The sequence below is a fragment of the Zalophus californianus genome, chromosome 2 (genome assembly GCF_009762305.2).
Source record: "Zalophus californianus isolate mZalCal1 chromosome 2, mZalCal1.pri.v2, whole genome shotgun sequence".
Taxonomy (NCBI): Eukaryota; Metazoa; Chordata; class Mammalia; order Carnivora; family Otariidae; genus Zalophus; species Zalophus californianus.
Window position 1 is genome coordinate 32,272,531 of NC_045596.1, and position 22,428 is coordinate 32,294,958.

General features: G+C 38.0%; 1 protein-coding gene across 8 annotated transcripts in view; it reads left to right on the forward strand.

The window, feature by feature from the left end:
• The window catches only part of KLHL5 (kelch like family member 5), an 88,337-nt gene extending 66,330 nt beyond the window's left edge, over positions 1 to 22,007 (forward strand). For 7 of the 8 annotated variants that reach the window (XM_027599095.2, XM_027599089.2, XM_027599087.2 and 4 more), the window contains 5 exons: positions 3,426 to 3,650; positions 8,624 to 8,786; positions 11,940 to 12,152; positions 15,747 to 15,918; positions 21,071 to 22,007. In XM_027599095.2, the coding sequence (XP_027454896.1) occupies positions 3,426 to 3,650; positions 8,624 to 8,786; positions 11,940 to 12,152; positions 15,747 to 15,918; positions 21,071 to 21,127 (830 nt within the window). In that variant the 3' untranslated portion in view covers positions 21,128 to 22,007. The remainder of the gene's footprint in view (positions 1 to 3,425; positions 3,651 to 8,623; positions 8,787 to 11,939; positions 12,153 to 15,746; positions 15,919 to 21,070) is intronic. The other variant, XM_027599093.2, reaches the window with a different exon arrangement.
• The last annotated feature ends 421 nt before the right edge of the window (positions 22,008 to 22,428 follow it).

Below are 22,428 nucleotides of genomic sequence, written 5' to 3' on the forward strand. Positions count from 1 at the left end.
TTTTTGTGGTTGACTTCTAGTTTCAAAGTATTGTGGTCAGAAAAGATTCATGGTATGACTTCAGTCTTCCTAAATTTTTTGAGACTTGTTTTGTGGCCTAACATGTGATCTGTTCTGGAGAATGTTCCATGTGCACTTGAAAAAAATATATATTCTATTGTTTTAGGATGAAATGTTCAGAATATAACTGTTAAATGCATCTAGTCTAGGATGTATTCCAAAGCCAATTTTTCCTTGTTCATTCTCTGTTTAGATGATCTGTCCATTGATATAAGTCAGGTATTAAAGTCCCCTACTATTACTGTGTTATTATCAATTAGGTCCTTTATGTTTGTTATTGTTTTATGTATTTGGGTGCTCCCATGTTGCGTGCATAAATGTTTACCATTGTTATATTTTTTTGTTGGATTGTCCCCTTTATTATTATATAATGTCCTTCTTTGTCTCTTCTTACAATCTTTGTTTTAAAGTCTGTTTTTTCTGATATAAGTATTGCCACTCCAGCTTTATTTGACCTGCATTTGCATGATAAATGTTTCTTCATCCCTCACTTTCAATCTGCAGGTGTCTTTAGGTCAAAACTGAGTCTCTTGTAGGTAGCATACAGCTGGGTCTTGTTTTTTTATCCATTCTGTCACAGTATGTCTTTTGATTGTCTGTTGATTTAGTCCATTTACATTCAGAGTAATTACTGACAGATATGTATTTATTGCCATTTTATTACTCGTTTTGTGATTGTTTCTGGAGATTTTCTCTGGTCCCTTCTTGTCTTTCTTTCATGGTTTACTGGTTTTCTTTAGTAATATTTGGATTGTTTTCTCTTTATTTCTTGCATATTTATTAGTGTTTTTTGATTTGTGGTTACCATGAGGTTTGTCTATAACCTCTTCTGGATATAGCAATCTGTATTAAGTTGATGGTAATTTAAGTTTGGACCCATTCACTTCTTTTCTCCTCCCCACATTTTAGGTATATGGTGTCCTATTTTACATCTTTTTATTTTGTGAGTTCCTTGACTGACTTTTTACAGAAATATTCTTTTTACTGCTTTTGTATTTCCTACCTTCATACTGTCTTTTTGATCATTCCTTTCTATCAAATAGTCCCCTTTAATATTTCTCACAGGGCTGGGTTTAGTGGTCATGAACTCCTTTAGTTTTTGTTTGTCTAGGAAACTCTTTATCTCTCCTTCTATTCTGTATGATAGCCTTGCTGGATAGATATTGTTGGTTGCAGATTTTTCCCGTTCGGCACTTTGAATATATCATGCTACTCCTTTCTGGCATGGTAAGTTTCTGTTGAAAAATCTGCTGCTGCTAGCCTTATGGTGTTTCCTTGTATGTAACCGTCTTCTTTTATCTTGCTGCTTTTCATATTTCTTTCTTTATCACTATATTTTGCCATTTTATTTTTTTTAAGATTTTATTTATTTATTTGACAGAGAGAGCACAAACAGGGGGAGCAGCAGGAAGAGGGAGAGGGAAAAGCAGGCTCCCCTCAGAGCAGGGAGCCCAATGCAGGGCTAGATCCCAGGACCCTGGGATCATGACCTGAGCTGAAAGCGGATGCCCAACCGACTAAGCCACCCAGGTGCCCCTATTTTGCCATTTTAATTACAATATGTTTTGGGGTGGATCTGCTTTTGTTGATTTTGTTGCGGGGGGTCTCTGTGTTTCTGGATCTGGATATCTGTTTCCTTCCCCAGATTAGGGAGGTTTGCAGCTATTATTTCTTCAAATAAATTCTCTGCCACCTTTCTGTCTCTTCTTCTGGGACTCCTATAATACAAGTGTTAATTATGTTTGATAGGGTCACTGAGTTCCCTAAGTTTATTCTCAGTCTTACTGATGTCCTCCACTCCTTTCTCAAGTCCAGTGAGTATCCTTATGATCACTGCTTTAAATTCTCCATCAGGCATGTCACTTATATCTGTTTTGCTTAGATCTCCAGCTGTGGCCTTGTCCTGTTCTTTCTTTTGGGTCAAATTCCTCTGTCTTCTCATTTTGTCTAAGTCTCTATGTTTTGTCTAAGTCTCCCTGTTTTTCTATGTTAAGAAAGTCAGCTATATCTCTGTTCTTGAAGGTAATGGCTCTATGAAGAAGAGGTCTTATAGTGCCCTGCAGTGTAGTGTCCCCCTGTTCCCTTGGGCCTGGTGCTTCAAGGAGTGTCTCCAGTGTGTACTCTGCTATTGTGGCCTAGCCACTTTATCCTTTAGACCAGTTGTCTGCAGAGGCTCTCTTTGCTTGTTGTGGGCAGTGTTTGGTCCCTGGCTGAATGTGGTGCATTTTAACTAGGTGTGCTGTGGTCTGCTTGTGAAATGAGACCTGTCACCACTGACACTGGAACTGAGTCCTCACAAAACTCCTCAGTTGGCAGACATGGTGTTGGCAGGGGTTTGGGCTGGTCTCCTGGGGAAGGGGCCTGCTGTGCTGGGACTAAGGCAAGTGTGACTGGGAAGGGCAATTCCACTGGAGTTTGGGGGAACAGGGCTTGGTATAAGCAAGGTAGGTGGTGAGTGTTAGCATGGCAGCTGGCCCTGTGCTTATGCTGAGGAGCAGGAGGAGGAAAATGGCACCTGTCAGTTCTTTTGTTTCCAGAGGGGTCCCCATGAATGCTGCCTCCCTGAGACATGCTCTGATAGCAACTAACCTCCCCACTGCATGCCCCAGGTGCTCTTCAAATCAATGTTTCCATGCTGTATGTCCACAGTCTTCTTCAAGAACAGCCCCAATGTCCTCCAAGCTCTCCAAAGCCAAGCATGCTGACTTTTAAATCTCCAAACTTTAAGCCCCACTGGTTGCAAGAACTCATAAAATGCAGGCCCTCTCACTTGCCAAGCCAATTGCTAAGGGGATTCATTTTCCCCATGCACTCCCCTGTGTGCTAGTTTGTCTCCTACCTTTCTCTGAGACCATGGCTCCCTCCTCACCACATTGGCCATGATCTATTTCTCTCCCAAGCCATGTCTCCATACTTCCGATCATCTTCAGTGTGGCCTCTTCCCTACCTTTAGTTGTGGAGTTTGTTCTGCCAGTCTTCAGATTCATTCCTGGGGTATTTAGGATTTGATAGTTATCTAGTTGTATTCATGGGACTCTGCCACCATCTTCCTTCAGAACTACCTGCTAATTTTTTTTTACTCTGGCTTTATGACACTAATCTACCCTGTTTTTCCTCCCACTACAGGCTGTTACAAATAAACCTTTCTCATTTGACCTTTTAATACAGAGCCTTGTGTATGCCCTAGAGAATAGTAGGAGATGATGTCAGAGACAGAAGCAGGGGCCTGATCATGCAGGAGCTCACTGAAATATAACAAAAGGATCATTGTCAATGCTAATAAAATTATACTTTTATATGTATAAATTCATAAAATAAACATGGTAAAGTTTTTATTTACATAACTTCTATATATTACTATTAAGGAGCAACAAGCATTGAAAAGTATGATCTTCGTACAAATATGTGGACTCCTGTAGCAAATATGAATGGGAGGAGGCTACAGTTTGGTGTTGCAGTGTTAGATGACAAACTGTATGTGGTTGGAGGAAGAGATGGACTGAAGACTTTGAACACTGTAGAATGCTACAATCCCAAAACAAAAACCTGGAGTGTGATGCCTCCTATGTCCACCCACAGGCATGGCCTTGGTGAGTATAATTATGCAGGTTCATTCATGATATCATACATTAGGCTTCTACAGCATTTTTACAATCTGTACCAGGCAGAAGAAGACCACGGTGGCAGCGGCTGAGTCAGGAACAATCAGTCACCAAGCACTCCTTCACAATGCTCCTTAACTGAGAAGCAGAATCAGGGCAAACAAGCATATACATAAGTGTAACAGCAACCAGCACAAGTAAAGACAAGTAATTTAAAGATTTTATTGTAGCATGATGGAGTGATAAGCCGCCTTTTAAAATATGTATTCTGTGTTGACAATCAGTGTTAACCTAAGCTGATAGAAATGCTTAGTTAATCATCTATAGCCCCTGGTTTTTAAGCAGAAGTGAAGAAAAACCCAGAGAAATCTTGAGGTGGCACAGAGAATATAACGATAGAGACTTTTCATTCTTTCATTCAATAATTCACTGAACTAACATTGATTAGCATGTTCTATGTGCCATGTTCTTTGCCCAGTAGGTATACAAAGATGAAGAAGACACTGTCTACTCTGAAGGAACTGATGGCTTACTCTGAGTATGATAGAAGATAATTTAGGGTCTTGTGTCACATGACCTATCTTTTTTGATAGGAGAAAGAATAGGTGAAATAGAATTGTTCGGTGAGAGTAAAGCAGATGGAAATAAAATTAGTTGGGGTTATCATGCAGCTTTTGCTGCGTAACAAATACTCCAAAAGTCAGAGGTTTAAAACAACCATATATTTAGCTCATGGATCTGTGGGTCTGCTGAGCCATTCTTCTGGTCCAGGCTGCCTTGGATGATTTCTGCTGGGTTTTCTCATGGATCTCCGGTGGGCTGGCAGGTCAACTAGGTGATCTCAGATAGCCTCAATCACATGTGTAGTAGTAGGCAGCTTGTTGGCCTGGGCAACAGAGACAAGTGGGCCATGTGCCTCAAATCATTCAGGAGGCTAGCCAGGCTTCTTCACATGGGGGCAGTCACAGAGTTTCAAAAGCAGCAAGAGAAGGCAAGCCACAGTGCACAAAGACTTTTCAAGCTTCTGCCAGCCTCATGTTTGCTAATGTTGCACTGGCCAAAACAAGTCACGTGGGCAAGCCCAGATTCAAAAAGTAGAGAAAAAGACTATTCTTCTTATTTATGTATATATATATGTATGTGTTTATATTTATATTTATTTGAGTCTAGTTGATACACAATGTTACATTGGTTTCACGTGTACAACTTAGTGATTTGACAAATTTATACATTACGCTATGTTCACCACAAGTATAGCTGCCATCTGTCCCATTATACATCCCTACTTCATTATCACTGACTATATTTCTTAAGCCTCTTCTTCCCATGACCTACTCATTCCATAACTGGAAACCTGTTATCTCCCTCTCCATCCATTTTGCCCAGCTCTCCTTCTCCCTCCCCTCTGGCAACCATCAGTTTGTTCTCTGTATCTGTAGTTCTGATTCTGTTCTTTATTTGTTTATTCATTTTTTATTTTATTTTTTAAAAGATTTTATTTCTATTTATTTGAGGTAGAGAGAAAGCGAGAGAGCACGAGCAGGGGGCAGAAGGAGAAGCAGGCTCCCCGCCGAACAGGGAGCCCAACTCAGGACTCGATCCCAGGACCCTGGGATCATGACCTGAGCCGAAGGCAGACGCTTGCCCAACTGAGCCACCCAGGTGCCCCTGATTAATCATATTTTAGATGCCATCTATGAATGGAATCATATGGCCTTTGTCTTTCTTAGTCTGCCTTATTTTACTTAGCATAATACCCTCTAGGTCCATTCATGTTGTCTCAAATGGTATGATCTCATCATTTGTATAATGCAATATTCCAGTGTAATATTTCAGTGTGTGTGTGTGTGTGTATGAAAGATACTGCATCTTTCTTATCCGCTCATCTGTTGATGGACACTACTCTTCTTGGCGGAAGGAGCTGCAGAGTCACATTGAAAATAGGCGTGCATTCAGCGATAAGAAGAATTTGTGGCCATATTGTCAATGTATCACAGTTTGGAAAAGGTTTAAATTAGTTGCAATAAAGAATTTGATAGATTGGGGTGCCTGGGTGGCTCAGTCGTTGAGCGTCTGCCATCTGCTCAGGTCATGATCTCAGGGTCCTGGGATCAAGCCCCGCATCGGGCTCCCTGCTCTTTGTGAAGCCTGCTTCTCCCTCTCCCACTCCCCCTGCTTGTGTTCCCTCTCTCGCCGTCTCTCTCTCTCTGTCAAAAAATAAAAATCTTTTAAAAAAAAAGAATTTGATAGATCGTCCTGAAAGATGAATTGAAAGATGGAGGAGTAGCAATGAAGTCATAGTTCAGTTTAGATAGCATAACTTTGTACTACATTGGATTTATTAATGCTGAGCACCAGAGTAGAGGCTGCCAAAAAAAAAGCCAGTAGCCAGTAATGAAAATTATCTAGGCTTGAAGATTGGTCTGATAGTGGGTACAGCAAAAAAGATCAAAGAAACAAGTGATTCTACTATTTGCAATTAGATTTCAGTTCAAGGTGATCTTAAGTTTCAAGTTTGGTAAGGAAGTAAAACCAGAGGGTTAGGGGTAAGGTACTGAGAGGGGAGCTTAAAATGAACTATATGAGATTTAACAAAACTATAAAATATTAATCTTGAGTCCATAAGATCAACTTATTACATAAGCACAGAATGGGAATGTATCTTAAAAGCAGCATGAATGAGGGGCGCCTGGGTGGCTCAGTTGGTTAAGCGACTGCCTTCGGCTCAGGTCATGATCCTGGAGTTCCGGGACCGGGTCCCACATCAGGCTCCCTGCTCAGCAGGGAGTCTGCTTCTCCCTCTGACCCTCCCCCCCTCATGCTCTCTCTCTCTCTCATTCTTTCTCTCAAATAAATAAATAAAATCTTAAAAAAAAAAAAAGCATGAATGAGACTTAAAAACTTGGGTTGACCATAAAATCCAGGGTCAGTAGTGTGATTCACCTGCATACTTTCCCCCACCATGGAGAAAAGAAATTTAATTTTAACTTAAGGTAAATTCTTATGGTATATAGAATAAGAATGCCCATGATCCTGCTATGTTTTGTGCAGATTAGATTATGCATAGAATACTGACATTAATTCTAGGTACCATACAAAATGCTTTATTGAAACAAGTTCAAAGGAGAATGATCATATAGTTCAAATGTCTTTTTTTTTAAGATTTTTTATTTATTTGAGAAAAAGAATGAGAGAGAGAGCACGAGAAGGTGGAGGGTCAGAGGGAGAAGCAGACTCCCCTCCGAGCAGGGCGCCTGATGCAGGACTCGATCCCGGGACTCCAGGATCATGACCTGAGCCAAAGGCAGTCGCTGAACCAACTGAGCCACCCAAGTGCCCAGTTCAAATGTCTTCTTCGAGTTGTTTTTGTTTTGTTTTTTCCAAATCTTTCTGTCATCCTCGTTCTTACTTATTTACCGTATAATAAATCAATGTTATAAAATTGAACTTATGAAAGAAACTCTTACATAGGAAACATTCCTTTTATCTCTTACATGTGAGAATTAAATAAAGATTTCATTTCGAAGAAGTGGTTCTGCTGCTAAAATTCATTTTCAAAGATATTGTTTAAGGAGTTGAACTAGATGGACCCATTAATTTTTCTTCCAGCTCTTTAATTAATTACATGCACATACATACACACATATAATTGGATATATTTTTATATATTTGGAACTATATATATGTGTGTATGTGTGTAGTTTGTACATACTCTTCCCTTTACCTCACCTTCTCTTCTCTCAGATATCTCCATATCTGGCTACTTAACTTCATCCACATTTTTGTTCAAATGTCACTTTGTCCAAGAGGTCTTCTCTGACTCTCCCTACCCTTCTATTCAGTTCCATTTTTCTTATTAGCACTCATCAATACCTGAAATATATTTTGCCTGTTTCCTGACTAAAATATTAGGTCCATCATGGCAAGGCCCTTATCTGTTAACTTCTATTAAGCATTTGGCACTTAATAAAAACTAAATGTTTGTTGAATAAGGGAACTTGGTTCCCTGGTAATGAATCACACCAATAGATTGTGTTATCAAGTCTAACTAGAATAAAAATCTCATGAATTTGAACTAATAGGGGGAAAGGAATAAAAATGATTTTACAAATATATCTTAAATCTGAATTATTGAAAAATCTTTTAAATATGGCAGTGTATACATATTGTATAGTTTTAAATAACTTTCCACTGTTGGATCTCAAGATACTGCCTCTAAAGCTTAGTAGACCAGAGCTGTAGGGCTACTTTCCCCCCTCACCAACACACCAACCGACCAAGAAGAGCTAGAAAGAAACCCAGGTATCTTTACCATAAATGTTTCCTTAACTAAATTTGCATGTTTAAGGTTCATCGTACTACCCAAAGCAATCTACTGATTCAATGCAATCCCTATCAAAATTCCAGTGACATTTTTCAAAGAAAAAGAACAAATAATCCTAAAATTTGTATGAGGTCACAAAAAAACAAAATCAAATCAAAACAAAAAAGAATAGCAAAGCAAACTTGAGAAAGAAGGACAGAGCTGGAGGCATCACACTCCCTGATTTCAAACTATACTACAAAGTGATAATAACTAACACATTATGGTATTTGGCTTAAAAACAGACACATTGATCAGTGCAACAAAATAGAGAGTCTAGAAATAAACCCAAGCATATGTGGTCGACTAAGTTACAAGAAAGGAGCCAAGGATATACAATGGGGAAAGGACAGTCTTCAATAAATGGTGCTGGGAAAACTGCATAGTCACAGGCAAAAGAATGAAAGTGGACCATTACCTTACAGCAAACACAAAAATAAACTCAAAATGGGTTAAAGACTTGAACATAAGATCTGGAACCATCAAACTCAGATGAAAACATAGGTGGTGAACTGTATATTTAGATTTCAATTAAAATGTGATCTTTAAGACCTAGCAGCAAATCTGAAGTCATTGCTTCTTTCCTGTCTCCTTGCAGGTGTGGCTGTATTGGAAGGTCCCATGTATGCAGTAGGAGGACATGATGGCTGGAGCTATCTGAATACAGTGGAAAGATGGGACCCTCAGGCTCGCCAGTGGAATTTTGTTGCCACTATGTCCACCCCCAGGAGCACAGTAGGTGTGGCAGTACTAAGTGGAAAGTAAGGAAATATTTAAAATTCTGTTTCAAACACAATAAACCAAATTTATTGAGCTGTATCGTCTAACTTAAAAATATACGTTAAAAAGTACACAAAGTCACAAAAGAGAAAAACTTTAAGAGTGATGCAAACTTTTAAAATAGTCTCTTTTTATTGTAGTTCTAAATATAAATAACTCACTGTGTTGGGTTTTCATTCTAATGTGCAGATATTATAAATTTCAAGTTATTTTGAGTGAAGAAGTTTTATATAAATATAGTAAAAATCTGGTGGTTTATATAGCTTTAAAAGTACATAGTATTTTAAATGTACCATAGGCCCTCTCTCTGTTTTCCTAAATAATTCCTTCCATCTCTTCTACTGACTTATCTTTACTTTTACTTCTTTCTTATCTTGGTCAACTGCGGAAAACTGAAATGGATTTAGAAAGGTGCTCTCTTGGCTCTTGTCTACTCTAACTGGAGTTAACAGATTTGGACAGAACCATCACTAATAGCTCTTGGTAACTCAGAGACTAAATACATATCAAAGGCCTTTCTTCCATAAAATGAAGCCCTATATGTTATTAAATAAAAGTTGTTTGTTGCATACCTTTACTCACTTAAAATGCTTTATCATCGGGGCACCTGGGTGGCTCAGATGGTTGGGCGTCTGCCTTCGGCTCAGATCATGATCCCAGGGTTCCAATATCCAGCCCTGTGTTGGGCTCCTGGGTCAGCGGGGAGTCTGCTTCTCCCTCTGCCCCTCACCCTGCTTGTGCTCTCTCTCTCTCTCTCTTAAATGAATAAATAAAATCTTAAAAAAAAAATGCTTTATCATCATTTCCAGAAAGGGGAAGGAATCAAAGTTAAAAGAGACTTAAAATTATTTGTAGAATTTTATTGATTGGTAAAAGAAAGTGAGAAAATATTAGATTTTTATACTTTATGACCTAAGGTCTTGGTTCCTCAGGACTTATTAGTTATGTCCTACGTTTTGTTGGTTTTTAGCACTATTACAAGTGGTAAGATAGAGAAATAGAAACCCACTTTTTAAAGTGTATCTGATCTCCAAACCCCTCCCTTCATTTGTTTTAGCTAAAGAAAGAACTTCAAAATTTATCACTACATGTCTTCCCTCATTCTTTGGTAGCAGAGTCAGCCAACAAAGAATCTAGTAAATGAGAAAAAAGAGAGAAAACTAACAATATCTCTTCAGTTTTAACCCTTCAGTTTAATTTCTGGGATTAGTTCATTGATCTAATTCTTGTTCACTGACATATTTCCTAGCCTAGAAATAAATATTTCTAACAGCACAAAAGCATAGCTGCCTTCTCTAAAATCTAATTTCTAGACCTACAGTAGCTTTAACTTCTAAGCATGGAAATATCTTACTTTCTCACCTTCTTTTGCTCTCTTATGAGAAATAAATATTTCAGTCTTTAGCCCATCTAAGGTACAATTTATTGAATACTGACACTGAGACAATCAAAGAATCATATCAGAAGCTGAAGATCACTCATCTACTAATGATTAAGACATTTGATTTTGAAAGTACAGTATATCTACTTTGTGATTTTAACTTTTCTATTGGCGTATCTCCCAAGCTGGTCATTTTGCCCCTAATCTTAACTCTCTCTTTCATCCTTCATTTTAGAGACTTACCTTATGTCCTACCTAAAGTACAAATAGGACCATGTCACTTTTCTGCTTAAAAGTTTTGAGTAGCTTATGTGACTAAGCCTCCTTTATGGTCTTGAATCCATGTGTGTTTGTGCGCACACACGTATGCATGCACGCATGCGTGTACATGTTTTTTAAATTATGGATGTTTTCTAATTGTTGATGTCTTCTGATATTCTGTGATCCATAATCAATTATTCTACCAAGTATTATTTAAAAATGAGAACAGTTTAATATTAAGAACAATAACACAAGAAAGTAGTTTTTGACAGATAAAAACTTCTAACAAAGTTTCAAATAAATTTCAAATTCAATTAATTCTATTAATATAAAGTTTAGAACAAGATATTGCACCACCCATATGTTGCTAAGATATGGTCATCTTCTCACTAAAGAACCAGTTTGAGTGGTATAGTGTACTTTACATTATGAATTAAAATGAACAAATGTCTTTAAAATATATGTATTTACCCAAATATAAATACTTAGAGTTTTAATTGGCAGATATTTGGTATAGTTCAAATATTCTTTCCTGAGGTAAAAAGAAATAGTTAAATGTTAAGTAAGGCATCTGTAAATTCAAAATGTGGGGACTTTTATATAAGCAATGATCTGAATTTATTACTCTTTTGAAAAAACTATTAGAAAAATATAATATTTTATATATATTTTAATGTCAGAGAAAGACTTTTAAAATTAATGCAGTATATTGATTGGTAATGAATTAAAATTTATCTACTAGGCAACATTTAGGACATTAACATATCATATTCATTTTAGATAACTTACAGCATCCTTCTCTGCAGTAATTTAAATTAATGAAGGATCACTGTTCGTATGTAATAAATATTAATTTACATACCACTGTTTCAAGCAATCCTTTTATTCTCCTCTTTCACTACTATAAGAACATCCCAGGTGACTGCCCACAGTCTGCTCCTGACCCTGTATAAGCCTCTTAATATCCATGAGCCTGTTTCTTCACCCATGAAACAGGAATATAAATGGTTTCTCATAGCATCATTGAGATGATTAAATTAATACAGGGAAAATGTCTAGCCTGTGGTAGGTGCAGAAAAGGTTAGTTTCTTTCCTTTATAACCTAGTCCTATCTTAGCTATTTAAGAAAGAAGTCATGGTATATTTATATACCACATTTTTTCTATTCTAAGACACATTTTATGCCTCTAAGATTGTGATGCGTCTTATAATCAGTGGTGACTTGTCAGAAATAGTTATCATTGCTTTCATGTAAGTTTGTTCTTTTTTATGTATATACAGAGTGATATCTGGTAGATATATATCATATGTATATCATATACATAGGTCATATAATTGGTAGCATATCTTCTTTCTTGATGGCACATAAATTGGCAGTGTGTCTTATAATCTATGGCACCTTAAATTCAATGAAATACCACAAGAATAATCTCTTTGTCTTAATTATAATGATGGCACTCTTTTTTATTTATTATTCTATTTGTTCTTATAGGCTTTATGCAGTTGGTGGTCGTGATGGAAGTTCTTGCCTCAAATCAGTAGAATGTTTTGATCCTCATACTAATAAATGGACACTCTGTGCACAAATGTCAAAAAGGAGAGGGGGAGTAGGTGTAACTACCTGGAATGGATTGCTGTATGCAATTGGAGGACATGATGCTCCTGCGTCCAACTTGACTTCCAGACTCTCAGACTGCGTGGAGAGGTAATTTCCTGTGAAGGAAAACTTGTCTGACACTTCCGGACAAATTAATGACTCCATATCGAACGCCTACCACGTACAAGGCGGTTCCTTCACAGCTTTGTAAACATTGGGTTGTCTGCTCCGGCCGTCTCCTGGTCTTTCTCCTAACAGCTTACTCAGATTTTTCTCCATCATATTACTGCCTACTTAAAATTTACCTTAGACTTAATTATATAATTTATTAATTGAGTTATATGACAAACATTTATTGTGTACATATCTTATACTGGATACTGTACCTGACAGGAAAAGGAAAGGAGCTTGCCAAATTTCAGAGAGAAGGAATGGGGCTGGAGGCTAAGTAAGAAGTGAAAAGGAGAGGAACATTTGTAACCCATTTTGATATAATGAGATATTATGAAATAATAAAATAAAAAACTAGTATGGCTTAAAAGGTTACACAAGTCATCCAAACTGGCCTCATGAAACTCAAGTATGGGGCCAGGTAAAGAGCCTAACATCAGTGGACGATTTGGACAATAGTTCAGGCTCCCATCTGTTATCTTTAGTCTGGTTCAAGGAATGGAGAAAATTGAATGTATTTAGGAGGTAGAGTCAATGGAAGCATGTACGAACACTCCAAAGCAGAAAGGGATATGGTTCATTCAGAAAACTGAAAGGTGGCCACTGTGCCTAGGGAACAGAGAGTGAGGGAGACAGTGACAGGAAAGGAGGCGGACTAGGGTGGAGAGGGGGGCAGAGCACATAGAGTCTTAAGGATTCTGGATTTTAAAGAGCAATGGGAAGTTGATAAGTGTGTATGTGCGTGCACACGCATTTTATTTAATTATACATGATTGGAAGAAAGATAAAAAGTGAAATGCAGGTTTGATGACAATGAGTGCTTTCTGTGAAATAATGAGGGTCGGTTTGTTGTCTTTTGAGAAAGCAGGAAAGTTTATACTTACATTTCACCTGCATTAGGGAGACTACGCTTGCTGCATGTTATACTCCAGGAAAGGAATATGGAGCTCTTTGTACACTGTACCCCATAAGTTACAGGAGCATTGCAGTACTGCACCCAATGAAAAATTGTTCATTTTTGTGCAAGAGGTATTAGAAGCAATATAGGTCATTTTAGCATGATGTATCTGCTCTTAGATAGACAACTTTGGGCTGTTCTAGTTAATATATTTCATGAAAGGAACAAGAAGGTTCAAAAGTGGATAGCTTTAATGATTACATCTGTAAGCCATCTTACATAGAGCTTCATGTATTGATTTCCTCAGATTTTCAGTAGGCAATCGAAAATCTTAAAGCAGTTTTCAGTATTTACTTTAGCTCTTTTGGATAGTTTAATTGTTATGGATTTACTAAATGACTCTATAATATTGTAAGTTAAACGTTTTCAGGAAAATATTGATATTTTTTCTAAAATATGTTCAAATGTACTTTAGATAGAAGTAATAAGATAAAGGGTAGGCTTAAAGAACTAAACTATTTTTATTTTCTTGAAAGAAAAAAATGTTAATGTTTTACATGGAAAGAAAAAGTAAACTGAATTAAAAAAAAAACAACATGTTTTGAAATAGGCATCTCAAGCCCTAAGAATAAAAAATGAAATATTTAGAAGATCAAATCAAACGACACTGTTAATAGTGGTTACCACTTGACTCTTTAATTAAAGTTGGAAGGAAATAAGGCTAATTATTGCATTTTTTATATATTTTTGTAATCTTTGAATTTTTGTTACAAGAATATATTCTTTGCTAATAGGAGAAAATTGTAATAAATGAACCAACTCATCTTTAAGATGACATTTATCAAATGCTTACTGTGCATTTTCATTCAATCCTCAGTGCTACATAGTGAGTATTTTCACCAATAAAGAAACTAAGATGTAAAGATTTTAAGTAACTTTACAATACCACAGAGCCAGTGATTGGAAGGATAAGGACTCAAGGTTCTTCAGCCCAAACCCAAAGTCCATTCTCTAACCACTGTGCTATACTGCCTCTCCCAGGTGTTTCTGGATATGTAGGTATTCTTTTATTGAGGTATAATTGACATATAACATGACATTAGTCTCAGGTGTATAACATAATGATTTGACATTTGTATATATTGAGAAATGATCACAATAAGTCTAGTTAACATCTGTCACCATATATAGTTACAATTTTTTTCTTGTGATGAGAACTTTTAAGATCTTCTCTCTTAGCAACGTTCAAATATACAATACAGTATTATTAACTATATCACCATGTTATACATTACATCCCCATAACTCATGTGTTTTATAACTAGAAATTTGTCCCTTTTGACCCCCTTCCTCCATTTCACCCACCCGCTCCATGCCCCACCTCTGGCAACCACCAATCTAATGTGCTTAGTTTTTTGTTTTTGTTTTAGAATCCACATATAGTGGGATCATAGGTATTTGTTTTCTCTGGCTTATTTCACTTAGCATAATGCCCACAAGGTCCATCCATGTTGTTGAAATGGCAAGGTTTCATTCTTTTTCATGGCCGAATGATATTCCAGTGTGTGCACGCGTGCATGTCTATATGTGTGTATTCTATATGTACCACATTTTCTTTATCCATGCACCCATTGATGAACACTTAGGTTTTTTCCATGTCTTGGCTACTTTTTTTTTTTTAAGATTTTATTTATTTATCTGAGAGAGAGAATGGGAGAGAGAGCATGAGAGGGGGGGAGAGTCAGAGGGAGAAGCAGACTCCCCGCTGAGCAGGGAGCCCGATGCGGGACTCGATCCCGGGACTCCAGAATCATGACCTGGGCCGAAGGCAGTTGCTTAACAAACTGAGCCCCCCAAGGTGCCCGTGGCTACTGTTAATAATGCTGCGGTGAACATGAGGGTACATATATCTTTTCAAATTAGTGTTTTCATTTTCTTTGGTTAAATACCCAGAAGTAGAATTACTGGATCATATGGTAGTTCTATTTTTAATTTTTTTCAGGAAACTCCATACTGTTTTCTATAGAAGTTGCACTAATTCACATTCCCACCAACAGTGCACAAGGGTTCCCTTTTCTCCACATCCTCCCCAACACTTGTTATTATCTTTTTGGTAACAGGCATTGTGGTTTTGATTCACATTTCCTTGATGATTTGTAATGTTAAGCACCTTTTCATGTACCTACTGGCCATCTATATGTCTTCTTCAGAAAAATGTCTATTGAGACCCTCTGCCCATTTTTAAGTGGTTTATTTGGGTTTTTGTTGTTATTGAGTTGTACAATTCTTTAGATCTTCTAGATATTAACCCCTTATCAGATACATGATTTGGAAACATTTTTTCCCATTCCATAGGTTGCCTTTTCATTTTGTTGATGGTTTCCTTCACTATGCAGAAGGTTTTTAGTTTGATGTGGTCCCATTTGTTTACTTTTACTTTTGTTGCCTTTGCTTTTTGGTGTCAGATCCAAAAAATAATTGCCAAGACCAGTGTCAAGGAGCTTACCCCCTATGTTTTCTTCTAGGAGTTTTATTGTGTCAGGTCTGACATGCGAGTCTTTCATCCATAAACTATTTTTACATAAAAATACTGTGAGAACAATGTCAGCTCCAGTTCTAAAATTTTCTTTCAGATATGACCCCAAAACAGATATGTGGACTGCAGTGGCATCTATGAGCATCAGCAGAGATGCAGTGGGGGTCTGCTTACTTGGTGATAAATTATATGCTGTTGGAGGGTATGATGGACAGACTTATCTTAATACAGTGGAGGCTTATGATCCCCAGACAAATGAGTGGACCCAGGTATGGCATTTCATTTTTCATTATTACACTTCTCTGTTTTTATTAAAACAATTTGTTTGGTAAAAATGATCTTCTCAGTTTTGTCCAATATCAAAACATATACCATAAGCATGATAAAGTCATCTCTTGATTAAATATATGAAAACAAGAAGGAATGTTTAATTTTATGACCTAACTAAAATCCCAAATTATCTTTAAAGTGTAAGTTAATATTCAGAGAAATTATTAATAGTTTTGATCTGCCACCATTTGATTACTGGGAATTGATGAGATTCTAGTATTGATAGAGCAGATCGGACCACAAGAGAGCTATGGCAAAGGGAGGGGAGATTGTGGAAAATAAGAAACAAAGATAGAAATCAGAAAATGTGAACCACTTAGGCAGATGTGAGCAATAATTTTTAAATACTCAAGCCACTGATATTTGGGAGCAAATGAAATGTCTGGTCATCACCTAATAAAGATGGCAACCTTAAATTACATTAACAAGTAAGAAACTTGACCCAGCAAGCTTATTAACAGAAGGAATTCCAGCAGTGTCTATTTTTGGAGGGCCTGGGACTTCTAAGAATGATCTTTTGAGATCTTTGTTTCCATCATTACTGAGAACAGAATTAGGAATTTTGTGCCCCAAGTCAGTATCTGATTCCTGAAAGACACTCGGATGTTAATTGAGCCAAGGTTTTCCTACATACAAGGAGCAATGGTAAGTACTGTCAAGAAACAAAACTTAAAAGAATCCCCACTGCCATAGAACTTAACTACTGAAGTACGTATGATCTGCATGTGTAAGGGGAGAACCCACAATGTGGAACAGTTAGTAGCAAGTGTCCCATGGTGTAGGCATTGAGTGGTGTAGGAAATCAAAGAGAAAAATTAAAATGGTTGTTGAGAGTGCTTTAGTGAGAAGTTGGACTTAAGCTTTGAATTGATCCAATTCAAAAGGTAGAAAGAAATGGGAAATTGTGTGAGAAAACACGAAAGAAATGTCAGTGAAGAAGAAATACACAAGATATATTGAGAAAGTGTGGCTGATTATAAGGATCCATGCTTAGTAGGAGTAGGAGTAGGACTTCTTTTTTTCCCGCCCTTTTTAATTTAAATTCAATTAATTAACATACAATGTATTATTTGTTTCAGGGTTACAGGTCTGTGATTCACCAGTCTTATATAATGCCCAGTGCTCATTACAACACATACCCTCCCCAATGTCCATCACCCAGTTACCCCATCCCTCCACCCCCGCCCCCCCCCCCCCCCCCCCGGTCCCCTCCAGCAAACCTGTTTGCTTCCTATGATTAAGAGTCTCATGGTTTGTCTCCCCCTCTGCGGGGAGTTTTGTCTTATTTTTTTGTCTTATTTATTTGTCTTATTTCATGTTTTCCTCTCTTCCTCTATGATCCTCTGCCTTGTTTCTTAAATTCCACATATCAGTGAGATCATATAATAATTGTCTTTCTCTGATTAACTTATTTCACTTAGCATAATACCCTCTAGTTCCATCCACGTCAATGCAAATGGCAAGATTTCATTTTTTGATGTCTGCATAATATTCCATTGCGTATATATATACCACATCTTCTTTATCCATTCATCTGTCGATGGACCTCTGGGCTCTTTCCACAGTTTGGCTATTGTGCACATTCTTTTTTTTTTTTTTTAAGATTTTATTTATTTATTTGACAGAAAGAGACACAGCGAGAGAGAGAACACAAGCAGGGGGAACAGGAGAGGGAGAAGCAGGCTTCCCGCTGAGCAGGGAGCCCGATGTGGGGCTCGATCCCAGGACCCCAGGATCATGACCTGAGCCGAAGGCAGACGCTTAACGACTGAGCCACCCAGGCGCCCCTATTGTGGACATTCTTATTGGAGAGCAAGGTTGGGGTCAGGATGGAAGTTAGTGAAGGCCATGGTTCAAGAGTTTGGTAGTGGGAAGCCAGTGGAGACTTTTAACCAGGAGAGTGATAGAGTGATAGAAAGTTCATGTGGCAGCTGGGGACAGGGTAAGTTGGGTTAAGGGCAGGGGAAGCAAAGGCTGGATAAAAATAAAACATTTAGAAGATTGCTTCACTTGTAAGGCTTGAGGTGTCAGCTCTAGGGATGGATTCAAGAGATATTACCAAGTTCTGTCTATTCTTTCTTTCTACACTTACTGGGTTGGATTAAAGTTTCAACTTCTGAAGAAAACAGCAAATGAATGACTGGAGAATGTCTTAGATAAGATAATGGAATAGAGCATTTAGAGAGAGGAAGCAGGGTTTCAACAGGATAAGGAAGAATGAAGGTAATTTGTCATTTGTGAAGTTGTAAGAACCTATGAGAATGTGATAGAAGCAGAAACCACCACACAGTGTAAAAAGTAAAGAGAAAAATAAGTAAGTGTGGGAGCTAGAGGAGCATACAATTCTCAAATAATGATGATGATAGAAAGTTAACATTTATTGAACACATTTTATGTACCAGGCTCTATTGGATGAGGAATCTGAGACACAGAGGTTAAATACTTGACCCAAGTCACACAGTAAATCAATGGTAGAGTTAGAATTTGAGCCATAGGTCTTTTTCACAGTAGAGGTGAAAACTAGAGAGTAGAGATTCCAGATGCTTGAAAGAGAGAGCAGCATTAAAGGACACTTTTCTGAAAGAAGGGAAGGAAACAGAATTGAGAGCAAAGACCGGTCCTTCTCAGAGAGGAGGAAAGATCTCTTCCAAGACAGGAGAAGAAGATGAAAATATGACTGTAGAAAGGGACAGGAGTTTTTAAATGAAGAGGATAGGAAAAGGGACTTAATGTGGGACCTTGATCTTGTTTCTTAAGTTTAAATGGGGTCACTGGGAGAAGGGAGGAAGAGATAATTTGAGAGCGCGAATCAGCGCTACAGAATTTCCTCAGAAATTATATGATTGGGGCGCCTGGGTAGCTCAGTGTGTTAAGCATCCGACTCTTGATTTGAGCTCAGGTCATAATCTCAGGGTCGGGAGAATGAGCCCCATGTTGGATTCCTTGCTCAGCAGGAAGTCTGCTTGAGATTTTCTCTCTCTTCCTGTCCCTCTGCCTCCCCTTCTCTGAAATAAATAAATACATACATAAAAATTTTTAAAAAGAAATTATGTTGGGGCGCCTGGGTGGCTCAGTCGTTAAGCGTCTGCCTTCGGCTCAGGTCATGATCCCAGGGTCCTGGGATCGAGCCCCGCATCGGGCTCCCTGCTCAGCGGGAGGCCTGCTTCTCCCTCTCCCACTCCCCCTGCTTGTGTTCCCTCTCTCGCTGTGTCTCTCTCTGTCAAATAAATAAAATCTTAAAAAAAATAAATAAATAAAATAAAAAGAAATTATGTGATTATCCACCATCAACCTCCTGCCATGGCAATGTGAAAGGTAACCAAGGAGCCCAAAAAGAGATTTAAGAGTCTCTTTTTCTAAGATGTATTTGATTTATGCTCTTAGGCTAGTTATAAGGAAATCTTTTGGCTGGTATTTGAGACTTGTTATTATGGGTAATTAATGCTTTATGCTGAATTACTCTCTTATCAAAATTAATAATCAGTGACCACATAGCTATTCTGTTTGCACATCACCTCTATTACTATTTTTAAGCACCTAAATTTGAATTTATACCTGTAGAATCTGAAAAATAAATTTTCCATTCAGTGTTCCAACAAATGGACAAGAGGACATTTGTCTAGGGAACGAAATGAGATTATAAAGTCTGAAGCCATCACCCACCCTGCTACCCACTTTGACCCAAAGCAGGAGGTGACTGCATTGTATTTAATAAATACTCTAAGCTGAACTTTCTGGCTGGTTGTCAGGGCAACATCAACTCTTTATAGTGTAGAGACTTCAGGTCTTCGGTGTTTTGAGAAAAGCTGTTCATTACAAACAGACATTTTGATTGAAATGACTTAGAGGTTACTCCTAGAATACTGTAAGTAGATACGGTTTTAAAGTAGGTGATTTGACTGTTCAAGGAGCTAGAACAGTGATCAAAACACCTGATTCAGATGGAGAACAACTGAGAAGTCTCTGACAGTTGAAGTCTGCTGTGTTCTTAAAATCCACTTGCTAGTCTGGAAAGGTTGGGAGAGAGGCCAACCTGATTAGGGAGTCATTTTGATATCAGGTATTTGCCAAAAACTTTATTACATACCCACACATACATAAGTACAAAACAAATTTTCTCAGTACTTTGTATTAGTCACCCCTTCCCTAAATACTGTTGTTTTAATTCTTAGGTCTTACTATGAGCAAAGTAATCCTTCTTTAAAAACTATTCTTGTCCACACTTAGTTTCACTATGAATGGCCCAGTGTCTAGGGAGGGAGGGAGGGAGGGAGGGAGGGAGAGAGGGAGGGAGGGAGGAAGGAAGGAAAGAAGGAAAGAAGGAAGGAAGGAAGGAAGGAAGGAAGGAAGGAAGGATGGAAGGAAGGAAGGAAGGAAAGAAGGAAGGAAGGGTAAGTGAAAGATTTAGGAATTACTCCTTATCCATAAACTAAGATTATATTTCTTTCCCAGCACCCTGCCCTTGTATCTCATTGTCATAGAGTTTATTCACCAGGTTTGTCTCTACTCCTAGGAAGTTGGAGGAGACGTATTTATTATTCATTTACTGTGCTAAAAAGTAGCAGAGTGGGCTTAGATGGTCCAGCCCTGCACAGAGAGGGCAGTCAGTAAATGTGCAATGACTCGTGCCTGGGAAAAAAGCAGCCAGGCATGCAGCGAATCTGGTGTGCTCTGAGACAGTGTATCTGTCACAGGCCTTCTCTAGATAATACTTGATATTTTCGCCACATTGGCCGCAAAGTGTTGCGCATTTCCTCATTATCCATATCCCACATCCTGTTGGCCAAATAAAGTGTTTCAGGTAGAATACGTCCTGAGCAATTTTTTTTTTTTTTTTTTTTTTAGAATTACCTTTAAAGAGAAGGGAATACTGCATAATACTGTGATACACCCTAAACAACTGAGTCTGCGAAACTTTGACAGCAGCAGGGGGCTTGGAGGAAGGGGGGGCAGGAAGGCTGGGGCAGCAGAGTTTGGCAGTAGCTCTTTGACAAGTACAGACCGTATCAGTATTTTACCAACTAGTATGGCTTTATCAACAGTTGTACCTACATACGCAACAAATTTGTCTTTTTGCTTGTTTTATTTTAGGTTGCTCCACTATGCCTAGGAAGAGCTGGGGCTTGCGTTGTAACTGTCAAATTATAATATAGTGCTTTGTTTTCTAAATGAAGATTTCGTCTTCCTCATGAATTTAGTAAAATTATTCTCCTACCAATGGATACGTTTTTAGCCACTTTGCAATGCCGCATTCCTGGGCACGGAGTGCCCAATCTCAAAGCGAAGCTGGTAAAACAAGGGAGGAACGAGAGGATGACCCAGGATTAAATCCTACATTTCTCAGTAAGTCATTTCTCAGCAAATCAAAACTACAGCTGGTGGACTGTGAGCATATGTTCCTGACATAACATGTGAGGACAAATGCATTGCTCCTCAACCCACCCCAGTGTTAGCTGGGAATGTCATCTATTAATAATCAATCACATTTTACTCACATTATCCAGATTTCTTTTACTACAGTGCACATATGCCAGATAACACTTTGAACGTTTGCTTTGTAACTTTATCGTACATTAGTTGCCGTAATTTTTATCCATTTGTTCATTTAACCACAACCACTGCTTTAATGACATACTAAACACTATGCTGATATTCAGTTCTTTTCAGAAATAGCTGCATTATATATGCTTTGCTTGTGGATTTTCTTTCTCAGTTAGCTTAGTCTCATGAATAAAGAAAAATGACAGTTAAAACAATAATGACCAAATGAAAACAAAATGATATTTGGGTTCTTTTAAAATATTCATCCTATTATATTTAGATTCACTAAGAGCTACGCGTTATGATATTCTCAAATTGGAACTGAAACATGATGTTTTGCATTAAATTTAAGATACGCAAAATTATGGGGGCGCCTGGGTGGCCCAGATGGTTGAGTGTCTGCCTTCGGCTCAGGTCATGATCCCAAGGTCCTGGGATCGAGCCCCGCATCGGGCTCCTGGCTCGGCGGGGAGTCTGCTTCTCCCTCTCCCTCTGCCTCTCCCCCTGTTCACGCTCTCTCTCTCTCTCTCTCTCTGTATCTCTGTGTCTCAAACTCTGTGTCTCAAATGAACGAATAAAATCTTTAAAAAAAATAAAAGATATGCAAATTTATGTAGAGGAAATAAGTGTCATATGCCCTAAAATGTTCTTTCACCTAAGTAGCACTTAATTATATGGATTTGTTTTCTTTTATATTATAGAAGATGTTTTGATTTTGATATTGACAAAACTGTTTGGATAGTCTTAGGTTCTTAAGTCTGGATTTGCCTCCCTTGCTTTGTTTCTCACATTTTGCTGCAGTTAGTAACCCTTTGTGCTTCTTTGTAATCAGATAGTTTGAGGGGAATGGGATTATTGAATGTTTGAAAAATAAGTTTAAAGTGTTTATTACCCAAAGTTTTGTACAT